The following is a 23,430-nucleotide window of genomic DNA, read 5'->3' as shown; positions in this document are numbered from 1 at the left end:
CCCTACCCTTGAGTGCCACGGCTACGTGTGTCATTTGATGTTACCTCACATCTATTCTAGCATCAGATTGTCTCTTCTTTTCCCCAACTGCTTTTCTTCTGTATATTATACCAGGCTGGGTGAATTGTTAGCAGCTCTTGGGAGTCTGTAAGACTGTTTGCCTCAATAATCTGATCAAGGGAGGAACAGAGACTTGTTTCCTTTTACTCATTTTCAAAAAAAGAGGAGCATGTCTTACTATTGCTGGCTTCCCTTTGTTTTTTTAAGTAGGCCAGCACTAAAAATGGAAGTTAGGGTCCCAGAAATTTCTTTTGATTAGCTGCAAGTTTGAAGAACTATGTGCAAAGGAGAAAGTGGGGGAACATATGTTACCAAGGACACTGCAAAATACTGAAATAATACGTCTGTATACTCAGGTGCCACATAATGCAAGAACTCATGACTCGAAGGCAAATAAGAAAATGAAATTACAGTCTCTCAATAACGTGCAATATTTTTTTTTCTGTATAACTTTATGGGATTTTTCTTTTGTTGCTTGGCTTATGTTAAAAAGGCATTTTGAGTTTCTGTTTGCACGGGTTGTATATATTTCTTAATTTCAGCAGCCTTTCTGTAAAGAAGTTTTGGGAGACGACCAATGTTTTCTCTTTTTTTGTAAGTTCTTGAAGGTTATTCGTTTGAAGCAACAGTGTTCCTCTCGCCCTTCCTTCTTCCTCTGTTTTTTTTTTTTTTTTTTTGTGGGAGTGTTATCATTGTTGAGTATTATAAAAATATACGGAATTTTACAGAAACTAATTTGGAAATTTGTATCACCTTTTAAAGGCTCTCATCTCAAGCATTGTGATGCACCCGGGGAAACTTTTAAGGAGATCATTGCTTGCTTAAAAATTGAATAGAATTATATTAAAAAAAAAAAAAAATTCCAAACCCCTTGCATCTCTTGAATTTATTCTAAATAGATCAAGTCAGAAGAAAAAGTTGAACCCTTCCAACATCAAATATGGGTTTTGCTTTTGTTGTCAACATGAGTAAGTTTGGTGTGAAAACCAAAGCGGCCAAGTTTATATGGGATCGATAACTTCTGGAAGAGCAGAGTGGGAAGCCAATCTATTGGATTATGACCAGAAATGTGATAGAAAAAAATTGTCCAGAATGTTACTGCATCTTGTAGGATTCTTACATATAGCCCACCTTAAAGGGCAAAATTAAGTACTGAATCACTTGGCAGGAAATCCCTAAAGGTTTTTAATATGAGAACAAATCTGTGGCTAAATCTGTGCTTATGCTGTGTTCTACGCGCAGAAATCCAGTCACATCGAGGATAACATTTGCATTGGTCTGCTTTAAAGGCTTTAGTTAAGATGAAAGAAAAATCCTGAGTCAGTAGCTTGGGATCTGTAACGTGAATGAAACCCAACAAGGTTTTAGCCTGTGCGTATAGCATTTTGTGCGTTTCTTTGTGTGTCTTCCTCCTGAAGAAAAACACTGCCTGGCACAAGTTGAGTGAAAAAGGTTTTCTTGCCAGCTCCAAGAATGCGGTGCTTTCATTGTCATTTGAAATGCGCTTTTGTGCATTGTTCTAGCAGGCATATAGTTCAACTTCTGCACTGAAGCCAAAACTTAAATAAAAGTCTTGTAGTGGCTTTGAAGTAAAAGAACTATCTTTCAATCTCTGAAGTGGTGTCAAACGTTATTTTTGTTGCCCAGGGAATGTTCTTGGAGTTGATGGTGCTGCAGGCAGGTTATATTACATCAAATCTATCAGGTATGTCTGCTGTGTACTAACTTAAGTCAGGAATGCTTGTAGCCATTTTCCTTCGCTTTTCTTTCTCCTGTCTATGATAGTAAAATTATGCCAAGTGATTTTTATTTGACCTCTTTTGCATTAAATATTTCTGTGCTTTTTCTGCTTTGAAAGCAATGTATTGGGAAATCATTTGGTAGCAGTCATTGGGATTGGGATTATGGAGGAACATAGCTGTTGCTTGTTTGAAACTTCTGCCTAAAGATTTATTTGGAAATGTTATTTTTGTCCCTAGCTTGCTCAGTGGGTCTGTTTTAATTGATGTCTCCTTTTCAAAATTGTATTCTAAACTTGAAATGTAAGTTCTGTTACTACATGGTACTTCAGTTTGCTATCACATTGTTCGTTCAGAGATAACATGGTAATATTAGATCCTGTGCTGTGTTGCCCTGTGACCCTGGTCACTCAGAGATGCTGAAATCATTCTTACTACCTTGTTGCTCCAGACTCTGAAAGAGTTTTTAAGGCTTTATTCAGTTCGATTTGTTTATGAAAGAAAGCTTCTGGCCAAATGAAGCTTGAAAGTATCGCCAGGTTTACCATTCTATTAAATTGAGAGGCAACATTTAAGAGGCAGCAATTCAACAGCTGTAACAAAAGGTCGATGTGTTGGTCAATATATACTCTGGGAAAGGTAACTTAGCACAGAAGTGACAAGGAAGGAAAAGGCACTTGCATGTACTGGTTCATAAAATTGTGTGGGTTTTGCACTAAGTCAACCTGCCCGGTCACATTTTTCCATAAACTACAGTGTTTCAGCATGTCCAACCTTTTATTAAGAGTGTGCTCCCCATTTAGAGTTAAGTTTTTTTTTCTTACGGCTCTAAATTCCACTATAGTTTGGGGGGATTTTTGTGATTGGTGGGTTGAGGGTTTTTTGTTTAGCTTCCTCTCCTCTGCTCCCCTACTACCTCTTCTAGTACCTGCAGAGTTATGTAGCCTGTTGTTGTACAGAGCCCGTCAGCAGACCTGTCTAAGTAGGGCTTCTCAAGAAGACACTCGTATTGTGGCTTGCCGGGTTCTGTGTGCATGTGAGGGAAGGATGGGAGGTCCAGCAGCTGAGGACACAGCTGCTGTGCTCAAAACACAAAGCCATTCTTAGGAAAATCCTTGCTTCTCAGTGTTTGGCATTTTCCTTTTTTTGGAATGGGGTAGGTTACCTTGTCATGGGGGGAAAGGGCAACGAGAAGAAAACTTGGCAATAACATCCTTTAAATCTTTATTAAACCCGCTCTTAATAAAACTATTAATATTTTCAGAAGCACTTTCCCTGAGCAACTGTCACTTTCAACACTCATTTTTCTGGTAAAAAGGCATTTCAAGTCCTTTTCATTTTCATAATCTTCATTTAAATGCAGTCCCTTGAACTAGACAAGTGATAATTGGATACACAGTTTACTAGTTCTGGAATGCTGGGTGTTTGGCACTAACAGAATTTGAATTAAATCAGCTATGAGTTCTCCTACTTGATCTGTAAAGACACGTCTGCAAGCTTTTCTTTAGTGATTTAAAATTATGGGAATGGTCTTGATTTAATTTGCAAATATCAGGCCTTCTCATAGGTAAGTCTAGGTTATGTATTTAAAGCAAATCCATAAACAAAAGCTTATCATCTGGAGAGCTTGTGGTGAGCATTACAAGCCTGAAAACTAGTTATGTGCGTAATTGGTGCAGTGCACTTTAATTTTCTTATTTTTGAATATCTTGATTTCTAGAAAGTGTATTGTAAAAAAAAAAATCCCTTTGGTAAAATTATTCTATGTCTTGTGGATAATAAAACATAGGGTGCACAGAAAATTATATTACTGCCATTGCAAATTTGAGACCCTTTGCAGGGGCACCAGCTCTGGTTTACTACCACAGCCGTTAAAGCATGAAATTGTCAGAAACATCCAAGTAATAAACTTGTGTGCTTGAAATCTATCTGGTGCTTCCCAGAGATTCATCCCTTAGGAGTTCTTCACAGTGTTTGTTTTCACGCTGGAAATATGAACATATTTAACAGTTGCATAATAGTGCGGTACATGTTTCAAAGATACTTATAAACAAGTTTCATAATGCTTCCCTGATGGAGTGGTCGCCTCTTGCTTACGGGGCATTGGCGACAGTGGTTCTATTCTAGCGATTGCTTTTGCTAGGCAGCTCTCCGAATTAGAGGCGTTCTTTGTGTTGGTCCAGCACTTTGCACAGTAGGAGCTTCTAGCCAGTTCTGTAGTAGTATTGTAAAACAATTGCACTTGGTTCTCTAACTTTGTTTCTTCAGTTTGTCCTACAACAAACACAAAAGGAGCATGTGACTCCTCCACTCTGAGTTTTTGTTGCCTGGCATTTCAGTTTCATACAGCAAGTGTCAATCTGCATGTTCAGGTTATGAGAGATATTTATCTCGGGGGCGGGGAGGGGGGACACGTGACATTTTTCACCTGGTACTTTTATATTCAAAGAGCAGTCTCCAAATCCTTCTTGTGGCAAATGTACACTCATTTTATAAAAATCCTAATCTGTAAATATTGCTTATGATAGCTTCTTTGGACCAAATGACAGCCTGCCTGTGCCAGGTCATTCACCTCCTACTGCCTGGCAGTTGTCACCCAGGAGTCTGGCACTCCGGTTTCTTTTTATAGATTTGACTTGAACATAGTGATTTATTTTTTTTCTTCTGTTCCTCTTACAGAAATTGTGAGTCCCAAGACACCTTAAAAACCACATCTGGATCACTGAGACTTAAAAGTGACAGCTTGTTCCTCCTTGAAAGAAAACAGAGGTGTCGTGTCTGACCGTTCACCTGTGTGATCGGACAAATAGGCAACAAGCGACTCCCAATTATCAGTGCCCTTTGTATGCCCCTGGGAACACATCGGGGTCCGGGTGGTCGTGGCCTTCACCTGCCATAGCGTGACCCTGTGTGGGCACTGTGGGAAATCATGTCCTACTCACAGCAGCGAGTGCTGCAGTTTGGCGCGGGAGCCCTGCACTGGGGACTCCTCTTCTCCCCCCCCCTCCTAAAGCTGTTCTGTAGTGCAGTAACCTCATTTCCCAAGCAAAATTCCCAGTCTTTAGTGTTGCACTGAAAGAGTGGTGTAGTTGATTTAACGTCCAATCCTTGCACCATTGGCCCCTTTAAAATGGAATTAGAGGCAAGCTGAGTTTCATGCAACAGTGGTTGATGTCAATACAAGTATCTGCTGTTGGAGGTCTGTTCTTCAACTACCCTGTGGTTTACCGCAGATGGTTACGTGTTTCTCTGATGATGCATAATGTGCTATCCTGCTAGACTATTTAAAGTTATGCTATATTTGATTAGAGTTAGACACGTCCTTTCATAGTCTATGAAAAAATTTACTTGTTACTTTTTCATATTAGTTTTTAGAGGTAAGCTCAATGGGTTTATTTTGGTTTAACAAAACGTGCAGGAGATTACAAAGTCTGCCTTCCTTTCTGGCCCCACAGCTTTCTTGCTGCTTTTTTGAGAAAGAGAAATCTGTATTGGTGAACTAGCACGGACTGTGAGAGATTGAGCATGAAGGCAAAAACCACAACTTCTTGTAGCTGTGAAATCCCCCATTTTGTTCCAATTATTGGGAAAATGCTTTTAATCTATTTTCCAGTTTGTGTTTAACTTCAGTTACCTGTGGATTTGTGGATGTTTATAACCGTTACCTTGTGGAGATGGCAGCGACTGGGTCTGTTTGCTTTTTAACTGCTGGTTTTTTACACCTTGTGTGCTCATTAAATTCTTGAATCTTAATGAGGAAAGCAAGGTTTTAGCCTAGTGGGGGCAATTTCCAGTTGGTCTGTTTAAATCTTTACTATTGTGTTTTCAGGATGGTGGTTCAGAGGCCGGGTGGCCAGGGGTGTTGAAGTCTTGAAGTGCAAAACATCAGTGGCTGGGTTCTCACAACCCTCCGGGATAAATTACCACTGAACTGCTTCCAAGACACACTTTTTTTTTTTTAAGGGAAATTTTCAGTACATCTTACAGCTCACTTTTCTAGCACATGTGTTTAACAACTTCTCATATTCCCTTTCCCACCAAACCATACCCTGGTGCATTAGGTTTTCTGGATGTCGGGCCTGGAAAACAGGGTGGTAATATTCTTTTCTGTGTGTCCTTTTCCCTCGGCCACAGCGGTTTTATGTTTTTCTGGCTATAATGTGCACCCCAGCTTCTTGGATTGTTGTTCTCCATGCAAAACTAATGAAAAATTTGCTAAAAGATTCCCCAAGCTCTTTCTCAATATTCTTTTATTTTCTTGTGGTACTTCATAGGTTTATTATAGTTTAAAATGTTTAGATTATACCCATAAGGAAAGCAATTAACAAAAATCTGTGCATCAATGGATTGTAATGAGAGAAAATTAGATTTGGCTTTCATCTTCTTTTCTTTGTTTCAGAAAAAGAAAAAAGTGTAATCTCTTCTTTATGTTCAAAACAGCCATTTTATTCTCATTTAACTGTGTTCTGTGTTAAAAAGCTTTCAGTGGTGTTGGGGGAAGAAAAAAAAAATCCCAGAAGTTGTAATTTGGGAAAATACAGAATATATTTTTTAAACAGAAAATACTTATGTCCAGTTTTTAACAAAATCAGTGATTTTTCATGAAAAGATTATCATAAAAATGTATACTGTGTTTTGTTTGTATATTCTTCTGTCAATGATAGCCAGAGTTAATCCTTCTCTCCGAACATCAGAAGAGTATCTAAAGCTTAGAGCTACAGTGGCTTTCCTTGGGGGTAGGAGTAGCATTTCTTGCTTTGCAACATTTGCCTTATGTAATGTAAGATACGTTTCCATGCATTATCTGCTTCTCCAATGTTTAAAAAACAAACAAACCCCAATAACAGCAAAAAGTTTCTCTGTCACGGGGATCTCAGTGATGTTGTCTTTGTAGAGTCAGCGTAGTTAATGAAAGACATGGAGTGATGGTTTTCATGAATGTTACTTGAAGCCTCACAAAACAGAATATTCATGTGTTTATAATGTGGGAGTGTAGGAGAAATTGCGGATATAGAACTGGGACTGATCAAATAATCTCCCTGCAGGCAAAGATAAGACACTATCCCCGTGCAATGAGAAGTTTCAGCCTTATTCTGAATGATTATGCATATTCTGTTTCTTTCATGTTGTTTGTTTATCGGTGTCCTTTCTGTTGAGCAGGCACCTTCTGCAAAGCACAGGCTGAAGTGTGGCCTCAGCCCTTGTTTACCCAGCCCTTATTATCGCAGCCGGTACCACACCTAATTTACTTGGAGTGTTCCAGCTAGTTATATTTTGCAAGTAACCGAGTCTTGCCAGTGCTGGGAGCAGACCACAGCTTCTTCCAGGAGCTGGTGAACACTCCTTTCTGTACTGCTGTGTGTTCCCACCACTTTTCTTAGCTGCTTGACTTCTCTTTGCGACTCCAGCCCTTTACAAGGCTATGATATCCTGGATATCTGCAGGCTTCCTACCTGTTCCAAGCCATTCTTGAGCTTCTAGCATAGCTCCTTCATGGCTTTTATTTTTTTACCTGCCAAAACCCCTGCTTGTCTGACTCCTTCCTCCTGCAGCTAGGCTTGTTTCTCACCCTGTGACAGCACCATGCTTTGCCCACCATTCAGCAGTTCCAGAAGATCTCTTTCACCACCCAAGCTTCCAAACTCACTGCAGAGCAGGGAGGAAAGACGGTGGCCTGTGTTGTGCCTGGAGAAGGAATGCTTAGTGTAGCCATTTTTTCGGAGGGGGGAAAAAACCAATCTACAGCACAATGATGTATCCTGTGTCTGGATAAATGAGCAGACTAAATTCCTCCCTTGTTATGTGTTCTGATACATGATATTTTTGTGTCTTGTTAACTTTGGCTGTTGCATAGGTGCAAAAGTGAGTTTGCAGGATTCTTAGTGATAAATGCTTAATGGTGGGTGGTGGATTGAGTCCCTGGTTGTAAGCAGCAAGCCTGGTGGGGATCAAGTCCTTTCAGGTGTTCTTGGTGAGGCTGTGGTACCACGGAAGAAAGTCTTGTCCTAAGACCACTGGACACTTAATTTAACTTCGGCTGGATTTTACTGGTGTTGCATTAATCCATAAAAGCTATTGGCATAAAATGTTGATTTAGGGACAGCAGAAAAACGTTGCTAAAAACTAAAATCAAACAGCACTCCTCAACTTTCTCCAACCCCTCTAAATAAGTTTAACAATTGCAAGACTTGCTTGAAAAGAGAGTATTATTATTTTATTTTATCAAAGTAAAGGAGTTTCTTAAAAAGCAACATAGGGGAAACATGACATTTTATGATAATGAAGGAATGACAGAATGGAAAGAAGGCTATGGATAAGGGGTTATGGAAGGATGGATATTTTAGGAAAAGGAAATAGAGGATGAATAAAATAACAGCAGGACAATGAAAGACACAAGTAGGAAAACGGGGTAATAAAGAGCAGGAAATATGAAAGGATGAGAACTTAAAAGTGAATGCGGTTGTGTAAGAACCTGGTAAAGCAACGAAAAGGGATGTGAATAGCAGGGTAAAGTGCAAGTTAGGTGAGCTTCATGGTTTGGCTCATTTGATGTGGCTTAAGACTTTTAACTCTAGTGGAGAAGGAACAATTCTGAAAATGTCTTTTTACAGTATGAGAGCAATGGAGAGGTCATGAGAAGTCACTCAGATACCTTCATGCTGCAATAGTGTCCATGCAGAGCCTAGCTTCAGTCAGTGAAGCGTCATGCAGGCTTCACTAAGGCTCACCTCCTGAGATGTGGTGGCCTGACTTCATAATCAGTCCTTAATCACTAATCTCTGAAGATGCAGCACACATTGTTTTCTGGGTAAATGGGAAGAACCTGGCATGACACTTAACCCAAGCTCTGAGAGATTACACAGACATCTTTGGTAATTTTTGAGTATTCATTCATCTCCTGTCTATGAAATGTGGAATGATGCTGAGAAATGAGAGGAATGGGTGGACGGGGGAAGAATTTGAAATTTTTCAACTACTATGCAGTCTCTTCTGGCTGTAGATACACAGATGCTCAAATTGCTTTCAGAATGTTCTTTGTGTTTTCTTGTTACTGCTAACCTCTTGCACTGGAGAAAAAGTTGCTCCCTTAGGTGCTGTCCTTGGGGGCCCAAGAAGCTGTTTGTTATCTTTGAGGACTCTGACCTGGTTGCCGTGAAATGTGCCTGTGCCGATTGCCATTTGATCTGTTCCCTTGTTACTCAAACCCTAGATTCCAGACTTGGCCACCTTCCACCACAGAACATCTCAAGCTGTGGCTGTCCTTCACAGGGTAGGCAGTCCAGTTGCATCATCAAACTTTAGTGAAAAGATAGCGTTGCTGTCTGCCTCGTGAGGTGGCAATTTTCTTTACAGTAGTGTTGGGTGCCTGACCACCTTCTGTTTTCACTGAGCCTGCCTCTGCTTCTCTCTGCTACTGAACCTGCTTCTGTTTTCTTTGAGTCTGGAGAAACCCAAACCTTGTATGTGATAATTGCTGTGCTTGCTTTCCTCATATCTCTGTTCCTCACCCCTCAGGACATTTTCTCGTCCTAGTAGCTTATTTTCTCTAGGCTTGGGAGAAACAGGTTTTCAAGTCCTGATCCAAAAATGAAGTGGAAACAAGTCCAAGGCATGAACTAGACCTGAGCAGCTGTGAGGCTGATGATCTGTTTCCACACAGCTGATTTCTGATGTAAATACTTAAGGAAGCTTGCTGTTTCTTTTGTAATGCAAAGTTCTCTCTTCCCATGTCCAAGACACATTTGAGGGGAATACGTGCTCCCTCCCCTGCCATGTTCCTCATTCCCTAGAGGGCAGGTGGATGAGTTACTGATGGTGCTGAATATGAGCAGGTGGATTGCACAGACACACCTTGGACACAGCGTTGCAAAGCATCTATACAAGCATAAACTTGTACTGAGCCACAGCTTGCTCAGACTGGCGGAGGAAGTGTGGGAATGCTGAAATTACTCATCTCATTTAGCGTCTGCTTCACGAGGCTGATTCCCCTTTACTTTGGAATAAGGTTTCCCTAACAATAAGTTATAGGGAGTACTTATTTCTTCTACTCCTGGAGGGATTCCACCAGTTGAGATTGTTTCACATACTGTGGGTCCCACACAGGTTTTAGAGCTAGGTAGCTGTTCCTTAGCTTCCTCTTCACGTGTTGTTTCTAGTCAAGCTGAAGTATAAGCATCCTATTGTAGTTTTATACTTTTCTATAGTATAAAATTCAGATAAGAACGGATTTAAAAGTTGTCAGTGTGGATGTGTCAGTCTTTACTGCATTAGTGGTATGCAGAAGTGTCATAAAACAGGTACAGCACCGGCGCTGTGACTGATGGCTTAGCCACGTATTGGACTTAGCAAGGGGAGGTGGTAGCACGCCGTCCCTTCTGCACGTGTGCTTGGCATCTCTAGCAATAGCTATGCAGGTGCATGTTCCTTTAGTAGCCCATGTTTTAACAAAGATTGTATTTGACACCTTTAAAACAAAGGCTTGGTTGGGAGTTGAGGATGTACCCCGTGTGAGGGGTTGTTCTCCATGTCTGTCACCTTCTTACAGTCCTAATCTGAGGTATTTGCAGGGCAGGGTTTTAGATTGAGATCCTAAATTGTTTCTCCTCTTCTCCTTCCCCTGATACCACATACACACGTACTCTGCAGTTTATAGAGAAATCAGTAATGTATCTGCAGTAGATTAGTTGGTCATTGAAAGAATGAGGTCTATACCAAGAAATTCAGCACGGCAATAACTGTCATGGAGACGTAATAATACATAGCTGTATAAATGGCCTTTGAAGATGATTAATTGTGGAGGTGTGCTGTAGTGGCAATAGCTTTGTATTTTAAAGAGAGCCTTGAACACAGTTCTTGTACGGGAGAATGTGCAGGAATGCAAACTCCCTTTTGGACAGGGATTGGAAGGTGTCTGCTGCAGCCTGCTCAGCATTTATGTTGTCTTCATGGGGAAGGCATGGCTTTAACCAGCCCTTCAGAAATTCATTTAACTTTAACCATACAAAAGGAGCGTCTGATGTGGTGAGGGTTTGAAAGACTCTCACATATGTTTTGTCAGTCAGAAATTGCAGTCTGGTTTTCTCTCTCTTGTGCTGTGATTCACTGAGTCCTTCCGGTATAAAACCCCATTTTTCATAGAACGTGAGATTGAACAGGTTATGAATGACTGTGCTCTGTGGCTCAGAGAAGGCAAATGTCCTGTCATATGCTTCAGCAGACAGCAGTTTGTGACCTATGTCATCAATTAGCAGTGGAATAGTTCTCATCTTGGGCTAGCACCAAGATTTTCTTTTAAATATTTTAGTTCCTTAGTTCTAGCTGTCCAGTTGGTCTTTGTGTTCCCTGAACTTACTTCAGTGCTTATTGAGCAATGCCTTAGCTAAAATTTTGGTTGTAATTTATGGTATGGGAATGGTGTTGCTTCAAGTCGTTTATTCAAAAATAGATATATCTCAACATTGAAATATTTTCCCATTAAATCCATTTGCTTTTGGAATCAAAAGCAGTCCTACATTATCTTCTCGTGCATACATTATTAATTGCAATCCATTTTTAATTTAATGAAAAATTACACTAAGAGCAAGGGAGGAAGCTGTCTTGCAGCATCCTTGCTCTTTCTTTTCCTAGATAACCTCAAGCAATCAAAGAGGTTAAATTTAAAATCCACTCCTGCTCGGCAATTTTATCTTTTTAAATGGAAGAGTGTTTAAACTCGGGGTTACCATCAAAGGAGGAATGAACCTATTGGCAGAGGTGACAAGTGGTCTTCAAGTTGGATAATCATCATCTTTAAGTGGTTGACAGAAGTTTCTGTTAGGGGAGAATTGTCTGAAAGAGTTCTTTTTGCAGTTTCCCAAAGTTTATTTAGGTAGTAGAAAGCTGACTCATTATGTAAATCTAATTATCATTCTTGTGAGCTATATCAGCCTGGAAGTTTTAAGTTGGTCATGAGTGCAACTGTGTCATAAAGAAGCTTTCTGGATTGGAGATTTGTTCTTAAATTTGATTCTGCACTACCCTCTGTTACCCCAAGGATTAAGAGATAGAATGTTTCCAAGCCCATTGCTAATTTAACAGCAAATTGGAGCTTGCAGTTAGTGATATCATTCTGCTCTGTTCTCTTAATTAGAAAAAAAACCCCCACCCAAACCCACACCACAATTTGGGTCAAAATTTTAATTTTGTTTTGCTATTATTATGATAATTTCAACCCTAAATAAGGATAAAATGTAGCGGACTGGAGACCAGATCTTGTCTATATTAGAAAAATTATCCATTACTGTCAAAACTTGTCTCCAGCAGAAATAATCAAGCTCATAAGCAGTAAAGCTGCATTAGTTTACAGTAGCACAATTTTGAGCCTTGTCTTTTAAGATATGTCTTAAAAACCTTTTTAAAATGTGACACTAGGTGCACAGCAGTGTTTCTTAATAACTAGTGAATTCTTGCTAGCTGCGAAACAAAATATTTATTGTTTAACTATAGAGTCCAGAGCCTTGGTCTTGGATAAAAGCTGTATTGAAAAAATGTATAAATAGAAAACTTACAAAGTGCAAGACAACAGGTAGTAAGGCATGAGGACAAAGGAGCTGAGAGGAGGAGTTGGCGATGGTATCTCTTAGCGTGGTTGGCAGTGATAATGTCATAGAAGCACAAAAAGCAACAGCAGGGTATAAATCTTCTGCTGTGCCCCAAACACCTGGATGCTGCGGGTAGTGGATGTGCTAAACTTCTGTGCGCTAGTAAATGCATCTTCTCTGTAATAGTAATTGGTTCCAGTTAGTTGGCAAGAGTCTTTTGGAGCTACAGTAAATACATTTGCCTAAATTTTTCCCCACAGCTACTTCTGCTCCGCTGTTAAGCACAATAGTAGACCTTAAGCTACAACAGATGCAGTGTGGACAGTATCTGTTGAGTAGTTATGCTTTATCACTTTATAAAATGACAGCTTTGGTTTTGCTTTGTTTGTTACTGTTTTGTTCAGCGTGGATTGAACACTGATCAGCTACTGAGTTGGATTTTAGCTTCACTCTTGTAAGTAGTGAGTTATCTTCTATCTGTGGTTACCTCAGGGTGCAGCAGAACATCTTACTGTAGTGCAGCTGGGTGGCAAATTTCCACAGGTTGTCTCACCTTGTATCCTCATTAATGTCAGTGCTTTTGGGTCCTGGACTACCATGGGGTTCTATTCCTGGCTCTGTCTCCATCACCTTGTGTGAACACCTTCGCTTTTGCAGTGTGCTTCTCTCTTTTTTTTTTTTTTTTTTTTTTTTCCTCCCCTCCTGTCGTGAAGTTTGACTCTAGTTGAATTAATTTATCTGCTCAAGTCAGAGAGGTCAAAACCACAAGTTGAGAGATATAGTTTCTGAGATGAATCCATCCAGTATACTAGTTTTTTTCTAAATGGGTATGTTGTTTCCTATTCAGTTCTTCTATCTTTAGCTTGTCCCATTCCTGCATGTCTGTTTTGGTGAAACAAAGAAAAATTAGCACTGGGAGAAAGGGATTTAGAAACAATCATTAGGCTTTCTAGGCACAGAACGAGTATAACCTGTTTGACTTTGCTCACACTTTGCCAAGCTTGCATCTTTGCCCTCTCCTGTAACTGCTGAACTAATGGCTGGCAGGACTGTGTCCTTATGCGTTAGGTCTAATTAGCAAGGTTATTGTCACTCAGTTATACAGCGTTTAGCAAACAACATTGATCCAACCATTTAAAACTAAAAAGAGTTGTTTTGTATAACAGACTGTTATGTGTAATCTGGGATTGCGTAGCCTCTTCTGTTGAACTCTAAACAAAAAAAGTGGTTTTATTTAGTAAAATTTTTTGTCTTTCTAAACTTGGTATCTCACCGGGTCCAAAGAGTACACCATATTTCACAGACCTGAAACCTGCACTTACAGCTGCTAACCAAGAACACTCTCAGCAATCCTACTGAGTTGAAGGGAACTATGTGCAAAAACAGGTACTTTCGGATTGTATGTTGAGTTTCCATGGGCTGTTTCTGGACAGTATCTAATATTAGCTACAAATTCCAGCTTACATGTTTGAGCTGGAGCTTCAGCAAACAGTAGTAATAATAATAGAAAAAACTTGGGCTATTCCAGAGAGGTGAGAATAGCTCTACATTTTGCACCAACACAGAGAGATTAAAACAAGTTGATCAAGGTCACGAAGCAAGCTAATGGCAAAGTCAGTACTGAAAGCCATTCATCCATCATCCAAGCTTTCCTCTTTATTTGCTAGACCTCGCTGCCTCTTACGGATATCTAATCATCTAGACTGCTGCGGTGGTGGTCTGATGAAAGATTTCAGTCTTCTAATGGGATTTGAAAGTTGGGTGGTAATTCCTACTCCTTATTTATGGGTTAGTGTATGAACTAGGAAATGTAGTATCAGTTTTGCACAGCTACTTTTAAAACTGACTGCATAAACACAGAAATAAATTAAGCCTTACAAATCTCCTCTGGGAACCCAGTAGATATTACCCTGTTTTCAAAAAGAAGGAATCAGACTAGCAAATACATTAATGCGATATATCCAAGGTTGGCAGAACTGGGAACAGACTCCTACTCTTGTGACTCTTACTGGTCATTTGCATCTGAAGTTTTACTGGGGGGTAAAGGCATCCAGAACAGGTAAGAGCATCCCTGTGTGGATCTAAGGGACAGGACAAAGAAATTCCTTTTTCCTCCCTCCGGCTCGGAAAGGGTTACAGCTGAAATGCCTTTGACAGCCTCAGGAAAACATGAATCAGTGCTAGTGAGGGAAGGCAGAGTGGGAACCCAGAACTGCAAGCTGGTTTGTGCTTTTCCTTTATATATACCTTTTTTTTTGGGGGGGGGGGTTAAATCCAGTGTTTCAGATGATCTCGGCACAGCTGCGATAGAAAGCAGATCGTGTTCATGTACCGTGTCATTAAATGGGAGGCTGTGGGGGGGGGGGGGAACAACCTCAGTCCTCAGCCCTTTCTCCTTCCCTCCTCCCCCGCTCCCCTCTGGCAGCCTCCAGCCAGCTGCTCCTGCAGAGCGAGTGTGTGCCGTGAGCGTGTGTGTGTGTGTGTGTGTGTGTGCAACATGGAGGGAGGGACTGGAGCTGCTGCTCCTGCCTTTACCAACATCTATACGGCAGCTTTCACTGCGGGAACGATAGGAACTAGAAGCAATCTTGATGAATCTGAAAGGTCAGTACTATCAATAAATCACCCACAGATAAATGCTCCGCGGAGAGGCTTTCTTCCTTTTTTTTTTTAACCCTGTATTCTCATAAATGGAGTATTAAAATGATACTGTGTCTTCGAGGAGTGTAATTGTTTCACAATTGGTCATAGCCAGCAACGGCTAATAAAAATGTAGAGCATGATTTTAAAAGGCAAGCGTGTTGTTTTCACTTAGCAAATGCAACTTCATTTTAATTTTTAGTGTATTTTTAAGCATATGTATATGAATGTGTACCTTTTTAAGTGGTTGAGTATTTGAATGGAGAAAGGTTAATTGCCTCTTTCAATCAGATTACACTATGTAGGTTGTGCTAGCACGTAGAAAGCAAAGTATAATTTTGCATCCCATTCTTCATGTGACGGTGGTCCTTGAGCCATTTTCGCCTAAAGTGTGTAGAATGTGGTTATTAGCATGACTGAAACTTGCATTTTTTTAATCAAAAACGTAATATATCCTGTCCATAGCAGAGCGGATACTCTATACTTTGGCTGTGTGAAAACAGCAATAGTCACAAGGGTTCTGTGCTGAGCGTATTTTTTTTCCCCTTTCTAATGGATAACTAAGTGCTGTTGATACGGTATGGGTTTAGGAGCAGTAGTTCTGGAGGGCCAGGTTATCACGTAGTTAAAATTCTTGTGGCATGAGACAGTGCCGATTATCTTCGTGGCAAATCATCTCCTTCACCCTAGGCTTGGATTTGTACTGGGGCTGATATGAAATAAGCCTATTGCTGTTGCGGTTCAGTTGGGATTTTCTACTTCAGGGCTGAGAGTGCATAAATATTTACTGGTGAAAACAAGGGAGGGAGTTGGGGAACCAGTATAATTTAAAACTTGCCGTCTTGGGCATGCTGTTACCACCTACCTGGTTTACAGATCAAGGCTGTTTCTACCAAACCAGCAGTTATTTATGAACATCACAGGTTCCTATTTCACTGTATAATACATTATCAACAAAGTCGTGATAATTTATGCTAACTCCACCCTCTTCAGCTTGCACTGCCAGAAACCAAAGCAGAGTAGCTCCTACCAGCACTGCAAAATTTCTCTGAAATCGTCTGCCTTTTCTTTCTTGAAGTAATTTGCCTTAGAAAAGCTGCTACTGAATATCTTCTCATTGTTTATACTACCCAGTGACTCAGGTACTGTGAGAAAGCTAGTTAGGTAATTTTGGTTCCCCTTACTTACAAGCAAAACTGTATTTAAAAATCAAAGACGTATAGTGTAGTAATGCTGGAGCCTTTGCACTCCCCCATGTCCTTTGTGACAGAAAAAACACAATACACTGTATATTAGCATCCACATATATACATGCACACATGTCATAGAGGATTTTGTAAATAGAAACACCATAGGATTTTTATTTGATATGAATTCCCTTGGGAATGTGTGGAGCTCACTTCGAACGAAAACTGACATTTGTAAGTAGCTGTAGCAATGTCAGTGTGTGCCGTGCCAGGTCTGTGGCTAAAGACAGACAAAGTTTAGCGATGATTTGATATGACCTAAGCAGTTTTCTTCCAAATGGGTCTCATATTTCAGGGAAGCCTGCAGATTATATATGTTTTAGCTCTGGTGGTGACAGTCCCCTTTTTTTGCTGCTTGTGCAGGCAGCCCAGAGCATGACAGAACTTCATATTACCTTATTACGGTTGACTCCCCGAAAGGGAGACCTCTTAGTCATGTTCCCTCAGTGCCCTGCTTTTCAGCATAGTGATAAAAATGTGTGTTGTTTCTTACAAGCAAGACTTGCATTTAATAGGATTATAGAAGTATTCTTAACTTCATACTCTCAATCCGGTGCTCCTGACTGATACTTGGAGCGTGGGGAGTTTTCTGATTATTGATGTAAAAGTAAATCTAGACAGAATGAACTGTGCTGATGCATATTTTCTTCAGGAAAAAAATAATTTTCTGGGTGCTACATCTAATCCTTGTCCTACCTGTAGTGGTAGGGCTTTTGGCTGGAGGAGGAGGACGACAGACAAGACCCACTCCCTGAGCTTGTGGAAGGGCAGCCATTCCAAGGGACAGCCAGTTCACAGCACAAACAGTGGAGCGGCATGTATTACTTCGGATAGATAGCATCTTTTTCTAGGCCAGTCTCTGGTGACTTCTGTTAGGTATAACCATTTCTGGGTGTCTCGGCATGATGTTACTCTGCTGGAGCTGCCTTTACTCCTGACCTCCGCATGCCCTCTAGCTCCCTTTCCACCGCTTTCCCGTGCTCCAGGAGTGCCACACTCTCTAGCCCCCCAGGATGCTTTCTGTGGAAAAAAATCCCTGCATTGTGTCGTATGGAAGGAGGGTGCACTTTTATCAGGGCATTAGTGAGCACATCCTTCGCACCCCCGGTTCTTTTTGCAGCAGCCAGCATGTCAAATATACTGTGTGACATGCCTTCAGTATTTATATCAAGAATACAAAAAATTGTTTAATCTCCCTTTACCAAGCATTCTGGTTTAATCTTTTTGAACCATGCTGCTTCTTGTTGTTTGATACTTTCCGAAAACTTCAGGCCCTAGTATTGTAATCTAACGTTTCCATATTCTGCTTCTGACAGTGGTCAATTCAGGAAAGTAAATCCCCTCTCTTTCACCAGTAATCCTATGCCATAAAAAGGAATGTTCTTCCCCGCTTCCATTCAGTTATCAGCCCAGAGAAAAGAAAAAAAAAAAAAACACCACCACAGAATAGGTGGTGGAAGGGTGAAATAAAGAGACTTTGAAGTGGTGGGTGTCATGGACAGGAAGCAGAAGAATTGGGATGGGATCTGAGCTTTCCAATCATAAGTACAATGACCAAAGCAGGAGCTATTTAGCTGCTGAGTCAGAGCTGAGCAGATTTCAATGCCTGTTCACGTAAAAAGAAAAGGCAGATGTATACCTTTTGTGTATTCCTTTGAATTTACTGTATATTGGCAATAGTAACAGGATGCAGTGGCAAGGGCTGAGAACTAGAGCAGGCATCTCCTGTTTGGTTGTTTCTTAGCGTGTCAATATTCTGTTATTATATACCTTTTGTTGTTTTATTTGTTGATTTGTTGAAGGAGCTTTCTGTGTACTGTTTCTGGAAAACAGCTTGCAAATATGCTTGAAGTGTATATCCAGAAAGCAAATTAAAACCTAAACCTCAGCACTTAGGTGCATTTTGTGCTCATGTCTGCTGCTTTATTCTGGCTTAAGGTAGGGACTAGAGCATGATTTAGAGTGGGGATGATGGGAGGAATTTAACTTGGTACCTGTGCTTTCAAGCACTGTTTATATTCTGGCTTCTCTTATGTCCTGTGTTCATTCCTTCTGAAACTGTGAATGTGAAATTTGTTATCCCAGTACCTCTGGAGACGCTTCGGAGGTGACATCATACCTGTTTTTCTGTCAGTTGCCTTTTCTTATGCAACCCATAATCTAATCCAGTTTTCTCCCTTCTTTGTGTAAAACAGCGGTAGAAGCGCCATGCTTACTGAAAGATCTGTTACAGCTTTTCTTTCAAAGCTGATAGTAACCAGTGCCTGGTCCGAGATGCTTTGTGGTGGCAAAGACCACCCTCAGTTACGAGAGGTGGTGGTCCTAACTGGCAGAGCCAAGTGTGACCTTCGTTCATCTTCCTGCGCCGGGAACGGTGCTTATGTCTTGGATCATCTGCGTTAGGTTATCGCCATGGCCTCCACTTTAATTTACAAAGTGTTGCTCGGCCTTGCATTCCCTTTCAGTAAGTCCTACGGCTGAATAAACCTCTGAAGCATCCAGAAGATGACAGTGCATTACTGCTTGTTGGCTTACATATTTTCAATTATTCTAGGTTCATTTTGAAGCTCCTCGGAGATCTTGAAATCTCTGGTTAATCAAACTTGGGGAAGGACTCTTAACCTGACACTTCTCATAATGTTAGAGTCTAGAAAGCCCTTGTTATGTTAGCACGCCAAGAGTTTAACACAGCTCTTTGTTTTTTAATTCAGACAGTTCAAGCTGGGGGCAATTTTAGCTGGGTGATCGCAAGCCTTCTATTGCCTTTGCTGAAATAAGATGACGGCTTTGTTGGACATTGAGCTGATACACAGGCCGTGGTAATTAATAGTTTGCTTTCTCTTGGTAAATTAATTTAATGTGGTGTGTCATCCTGATGGGATTTAACCAGTCTTAGTTGGGGTGTAATGACTCTCCGCTTGATCTGAGTCTGTGGGTGCAGCTCACTGTTGTAAACCAAACGTGACACACTAATGAACTCCAGCAATCTGTGTTTTCCTCTTTTCATTATGTATTATTCAGCAATTTTCCTATTCACAGTGCTATTCAATAGTCAAGGATTTCTCAACTCCCCCCCCCTCCCCCCAGGGTTTATAAATTAGTGCTCCAAACCTGGTTCAGGATTGGAACTGTGGCAGATGAGATTTCAGCCCTTAATGAGTGTTTCAGCCATGCAAACACGCTTAAATTTCTGGCCACATTTCTTCATTTGTGTATTTCAGAAGATTTTGTCCTTTCTAAAAGTGAAATGTAACAAGACATTACACAAACTTTTTTCCTGAAACATAAATACAGTATTTCCAAGGCTTTTGAATCTGTTGTCTCTGTACATTTTCTCTTACTGATACTTTAATGGAATAGCTTTACTTGCTGTATTAGATACAATGTATGATTACAAATTACATTTATCTCTTTGCAGATTGTTCAGTGTCACTATGCTGAATTCTACTTTAGGCACGTTAAGTGTGCTGGACCGATGCATCTCATGCTTTTTTTTTTTTTATTATTTACTTAAAATAGCCGACTATTTTAAGTGTGTATGCCTACAGTGACGGTGTGAAAATCTCTCTTTTTTTAAATAAAGATGTATTGGGAGAAAAATTTTGAGAACCATATCGATATATGCCATGAAATTAAGAGGCAAAGGGTAAATAAAAAGAGCACTAAACTACTTTTTTTTTTTTTCCCATGGATTTGAGAAAATCCTGTAATTCAGAGTGGTGGGAAGAGGGGTCTTGACACAATATTTTCATGTTTTCCTTTAGTAACGTAACAGTGACACTGTATGGCATCAAACACAGAGCAAGTCCCTTGCTACACTTGAAATAAGAGTGAGTTTTGACCTCGGGCATGTGGCCTAACACATTTATTTGTTCATGTGTTTGAAACTTATATGTTCTCCAGTAAGCCATCCCAACTCTTGAAGGCTACATACTTGTACCATAACTTTTGTACAAGCAAAACCTACTTCGAAAGCAACTCTTGGTAGTGTTAGTCTAGGGGAACATCCGAAGTGTAGGAGCTGATTTGAAGAATTTTCGGAAGTTAAATTGATCTCTCATGGTACACCGAAAGGAAAGCAGACTAGATGGAGTACTTTCCTAGCCAGAAACAAGGCATGGGTTGCGAAAAATAAAACAAGAGGAGGAAACTACAATGATGTCTTAATTTTGCACAGTTTCAGCTGATGCATGGTGTTGACAACTTCCCTTTCAAAGGGGACTTTCCCAGCTTCTTGTACTACCAAGGGAGCTGCTTACAGGCACACATGAAAAATACTTAGATTTTCATAGACTGAAAATCTCCGTTCCCTATTAATAATTGAGGGAAATAAGGCCAATGTAAGATATCAATTTCAGAAGTCAGTTGTTCTTAAATCCTAATGTTTGTGGTTGCAGAGAGCCATTAAATTCATGCCTACAAGGTTAACCAAGCAGTGTTGACTTTTTTTTCTGTCTACAAACTAGTTTGTTTAATACTGCCACGGTTGCTCATAGCTTTTTGCAGGAGCAACATAATGAGATTAACAAGGCTCTGATCACTTCCATATCTGATACTTAAATCCCCATGGGAAGCTGTGGAAGTGTCAGAGCTCTGTTGCTCTTGTACGGGGGCTGCTCTGGCAAGGCTAAAAGTTGTTCTTTATGTAAGATGGTGTAGATTTGGTTGCTGGGATGATGGAGCGGCTAAGCTTCAATCTGTAGCCTTGGAGCCAGCGTGATTTTAAGAAGCGGAGAAGAGATGCTGAGGCTGCCAGCCAGGGGGTTCATTACTGGAAAGAAAAGACAAACACCCCCCTCCTTCCCCCCACGATACTCTGAAGAGGGAAGCAAGTTTCATAGGGAGATAATTACGCTACTGGAAAAACTGCTGTGACAGCTCACAGCACCACAAGTGGAGTTCTTGTGGGGAAAAAGCCATGTTAGACATACCAATTTCTTCCCTTTTTCTCCCAGCTAGGTATGGTGTATATGCACAGTGTTGTCCTGAAGCACTTGATACTTACCTCCTTGCCTTTGCTTTCTTTGCCTGCTTCAGGCTAATAGGCAGTAAGTTTGGTTTTTTCAAGTGCCACAGTCTGATTTGTGAACACAGACTGACACCTGAATTATATTTTCCCCTGCTTATAAAAGTATCCATGATTAATTGAGTGCAAAATTAGCAGCTTTTTCTTAAAAACAAAACCAAAATTAGGGAGAACTGTGCATGGTTTAAAAAACCGAATCCACAAAACAAACAGCGCAATATTAATTTTGAAGCAGTGTTGGGTGCCTGTGCTTTTTTACCCAGTGCCTTTAGTATTACAGAGATATTAACAGTTGCAATACATATTTTGTGGAAATCTCCACCAATCTCCATGTCAGATCTCTCTGTGCACCTCACAGCTTTCAGCCTCTTCTGTTTAAGGTGTGTGTCTGATTTTTGTTTCCCCCAGTTTCCCAGTGGTGTCTCTCCATTTGACAAAAATGGCTCCTCTCCAGTTCTTGAGCAGTGGAGATGTTATTTTTTGGCTTGTGTGTAGGACTGATTACTTGTAGGAACAATACCTCTTTTCTCCACGCTTCAACGTATGTTAACGAACACTGGAGACACCCAAAGCACACAAAAACCTTTTCTCCAGCAAGCGTCTCCTGGTTTGAATGCATTCTTCCCTTTTGAGGGCTTGACCACACATGGAACTTCTCAGGAACAGCTGCTCACAAATAATTCCAGATGCGGACAGACCTCGAATACAACGCTATTGTCTGTATTGGGCCTGTTTATGCTGACCTTTTCCAATCTCTTTATTGCTTTTTAAGCCTAGGATTACCTCTTTGCTCATTTAAAATATAAATTCTAGATACTTTAAAATTTCAAAATTCACACATAAAAACTGAAACTACTTCTATTCATTGCTCAATTATATATTTTTTCTCCATTTCGGATTGGGAACTGAAGGTGCTTTGCTGCTATTCTAACTGTCCCTCTAACAAGAGCTGTAGGATCTGCAGCATCTGCAGATCCATTGGGTGCACAAACAGTGAATACTGGTCTGTGCCGTGCTGCTTATGAACTTCAGGAGAGAACCTTAGCCCCCTGAGAACGAGTTACTCAGTTAATATGCTTACATCAGAAATGCTAGTATGATATGGCAAGGAAAAACCTGAACTTCTTGGCCACAAGACTTTGAGAAGATAAAGATTTTTCCTTCAAGGAATATTGAATTCAGTTGCTTGATTATGATTTTCCTTATTTCTCATTTCTTTTTCTTCTTTTTTTTTTTTTCTGAGGAAATATCAGAGCAAAGATAATTATAAATCCTCTAAATTATTTTCAGATGAGTCAACGTGCAGTCAGTTGAACAATGGAATGTACACTTGACCGCATTTACACAGCAAACAGCCAGGAAAGCCACCAGCAAGAGTAGGGCTGGAATTACTTGAACCTTCTTGGCTGCTCACTGTGCAAGGAAGAGCATGTGTAGCTATGCCAGCTGGAATGCAGCTGCTCCTTAAATCTGGCACCTAATGTTGAGTCCTGTCAAAGTACATAATGTTGAAGAATCCCGATCGGTTTGTTTGCAGACAGAAAAGTATCAGTGAAGGCTTGACTTGTAAGGGTGGAGGGAAGCACTGTTATGTCTGGATGCAAGTCCTTCAGACTTGCTGCTTTGGGGGTGGAGTTTGTGTGGGTTCAAAAAGCTGTGATGGGTTAATTGAGGACCCAAAAAAAAAAGTAAAGTATTCATGTAGATGTCTAGTGGTTCCACAGATTATTGGAGGCTCTACTCGCATTCAAGCCTGTGCTCCATCAGCAATGTGCAGCTCTCCAAAATGACTCGTACTGTCTGGAGTACAATCCTTTAAGAGAATTTGATCCCGCTTAGTGATTTTGCTGTGCGCTTTTTCTCTGGATTCTGTGGAGATAGGTTTAGTGACACGTGATGTCACTGAAAAGTGCTATATAAATGCAAATCTCAATGTCTTTGAGAATATCATATGCACACGATGCTAGTTCATGGGGCAGAAACCTCCTTCTAGGCCTTTCCAGTACTTTCTGCTCCTTTGATCAGTAGTGAAGATGTTAAGACTTGCTGTATTTGGGTGCTAACACAATGTAGCTGCGAGGTTAAATTTCTGAAAAACATTACTAAAAGGAAAAAAGTTAAAGCTGATTTGGTAAACT

The 23,430-nt window shown here is 40.5% G+C and overlaps 1 protein-coding gene across 6 annotated transcripts in view; it reads left to right on the top strand.

The window, feature by feature from the left end:
* Window positions 1-23,430, top strand: part of ARHGAP32 (Rho GTPase activating protein 32) — a 244,496-nt gene that overhangs the window by 51,714 nt on the left and 169,352 nt on the right. The window contains exon 1 of one of the 6 annotated variants that reach the window (XM_054803022.1): window positions 14,870-14,983. The exons of the other annotated variants lie outside the window; for them this stretch is intronic. Within the exon in view, the coding sequence (XP_054658997.1) occupies window positions 14,877-14,983 (107 nt within the window). The 5' untranslated portion in view covers window positions 14,870-14,876. Of the gene's footprint in view, window positions 1-14,869; window positions 14,984-23,430 lie in introns of those variants that run through there. 6 annotated transcript variants of the gene reach the window in all.

This window comes from Grus americana, chromosome 24 (assembly GCF_028858705.1).
Source record: "Grus americana isolate bGruAme1 chromosome 24, bGruAme1.mat, whole genome shotgun sequence".
In the NCBI taxonomy this organism is placed as follows: domain Eukaryota; kingdom Metazoa; phylum Chordata; class Aves; order Gruiformes; family Gruidae; genus Grus; species Grus americana.
This window is presented reverse-complemented; position numbering and strand designations above follow the sequence as displayed.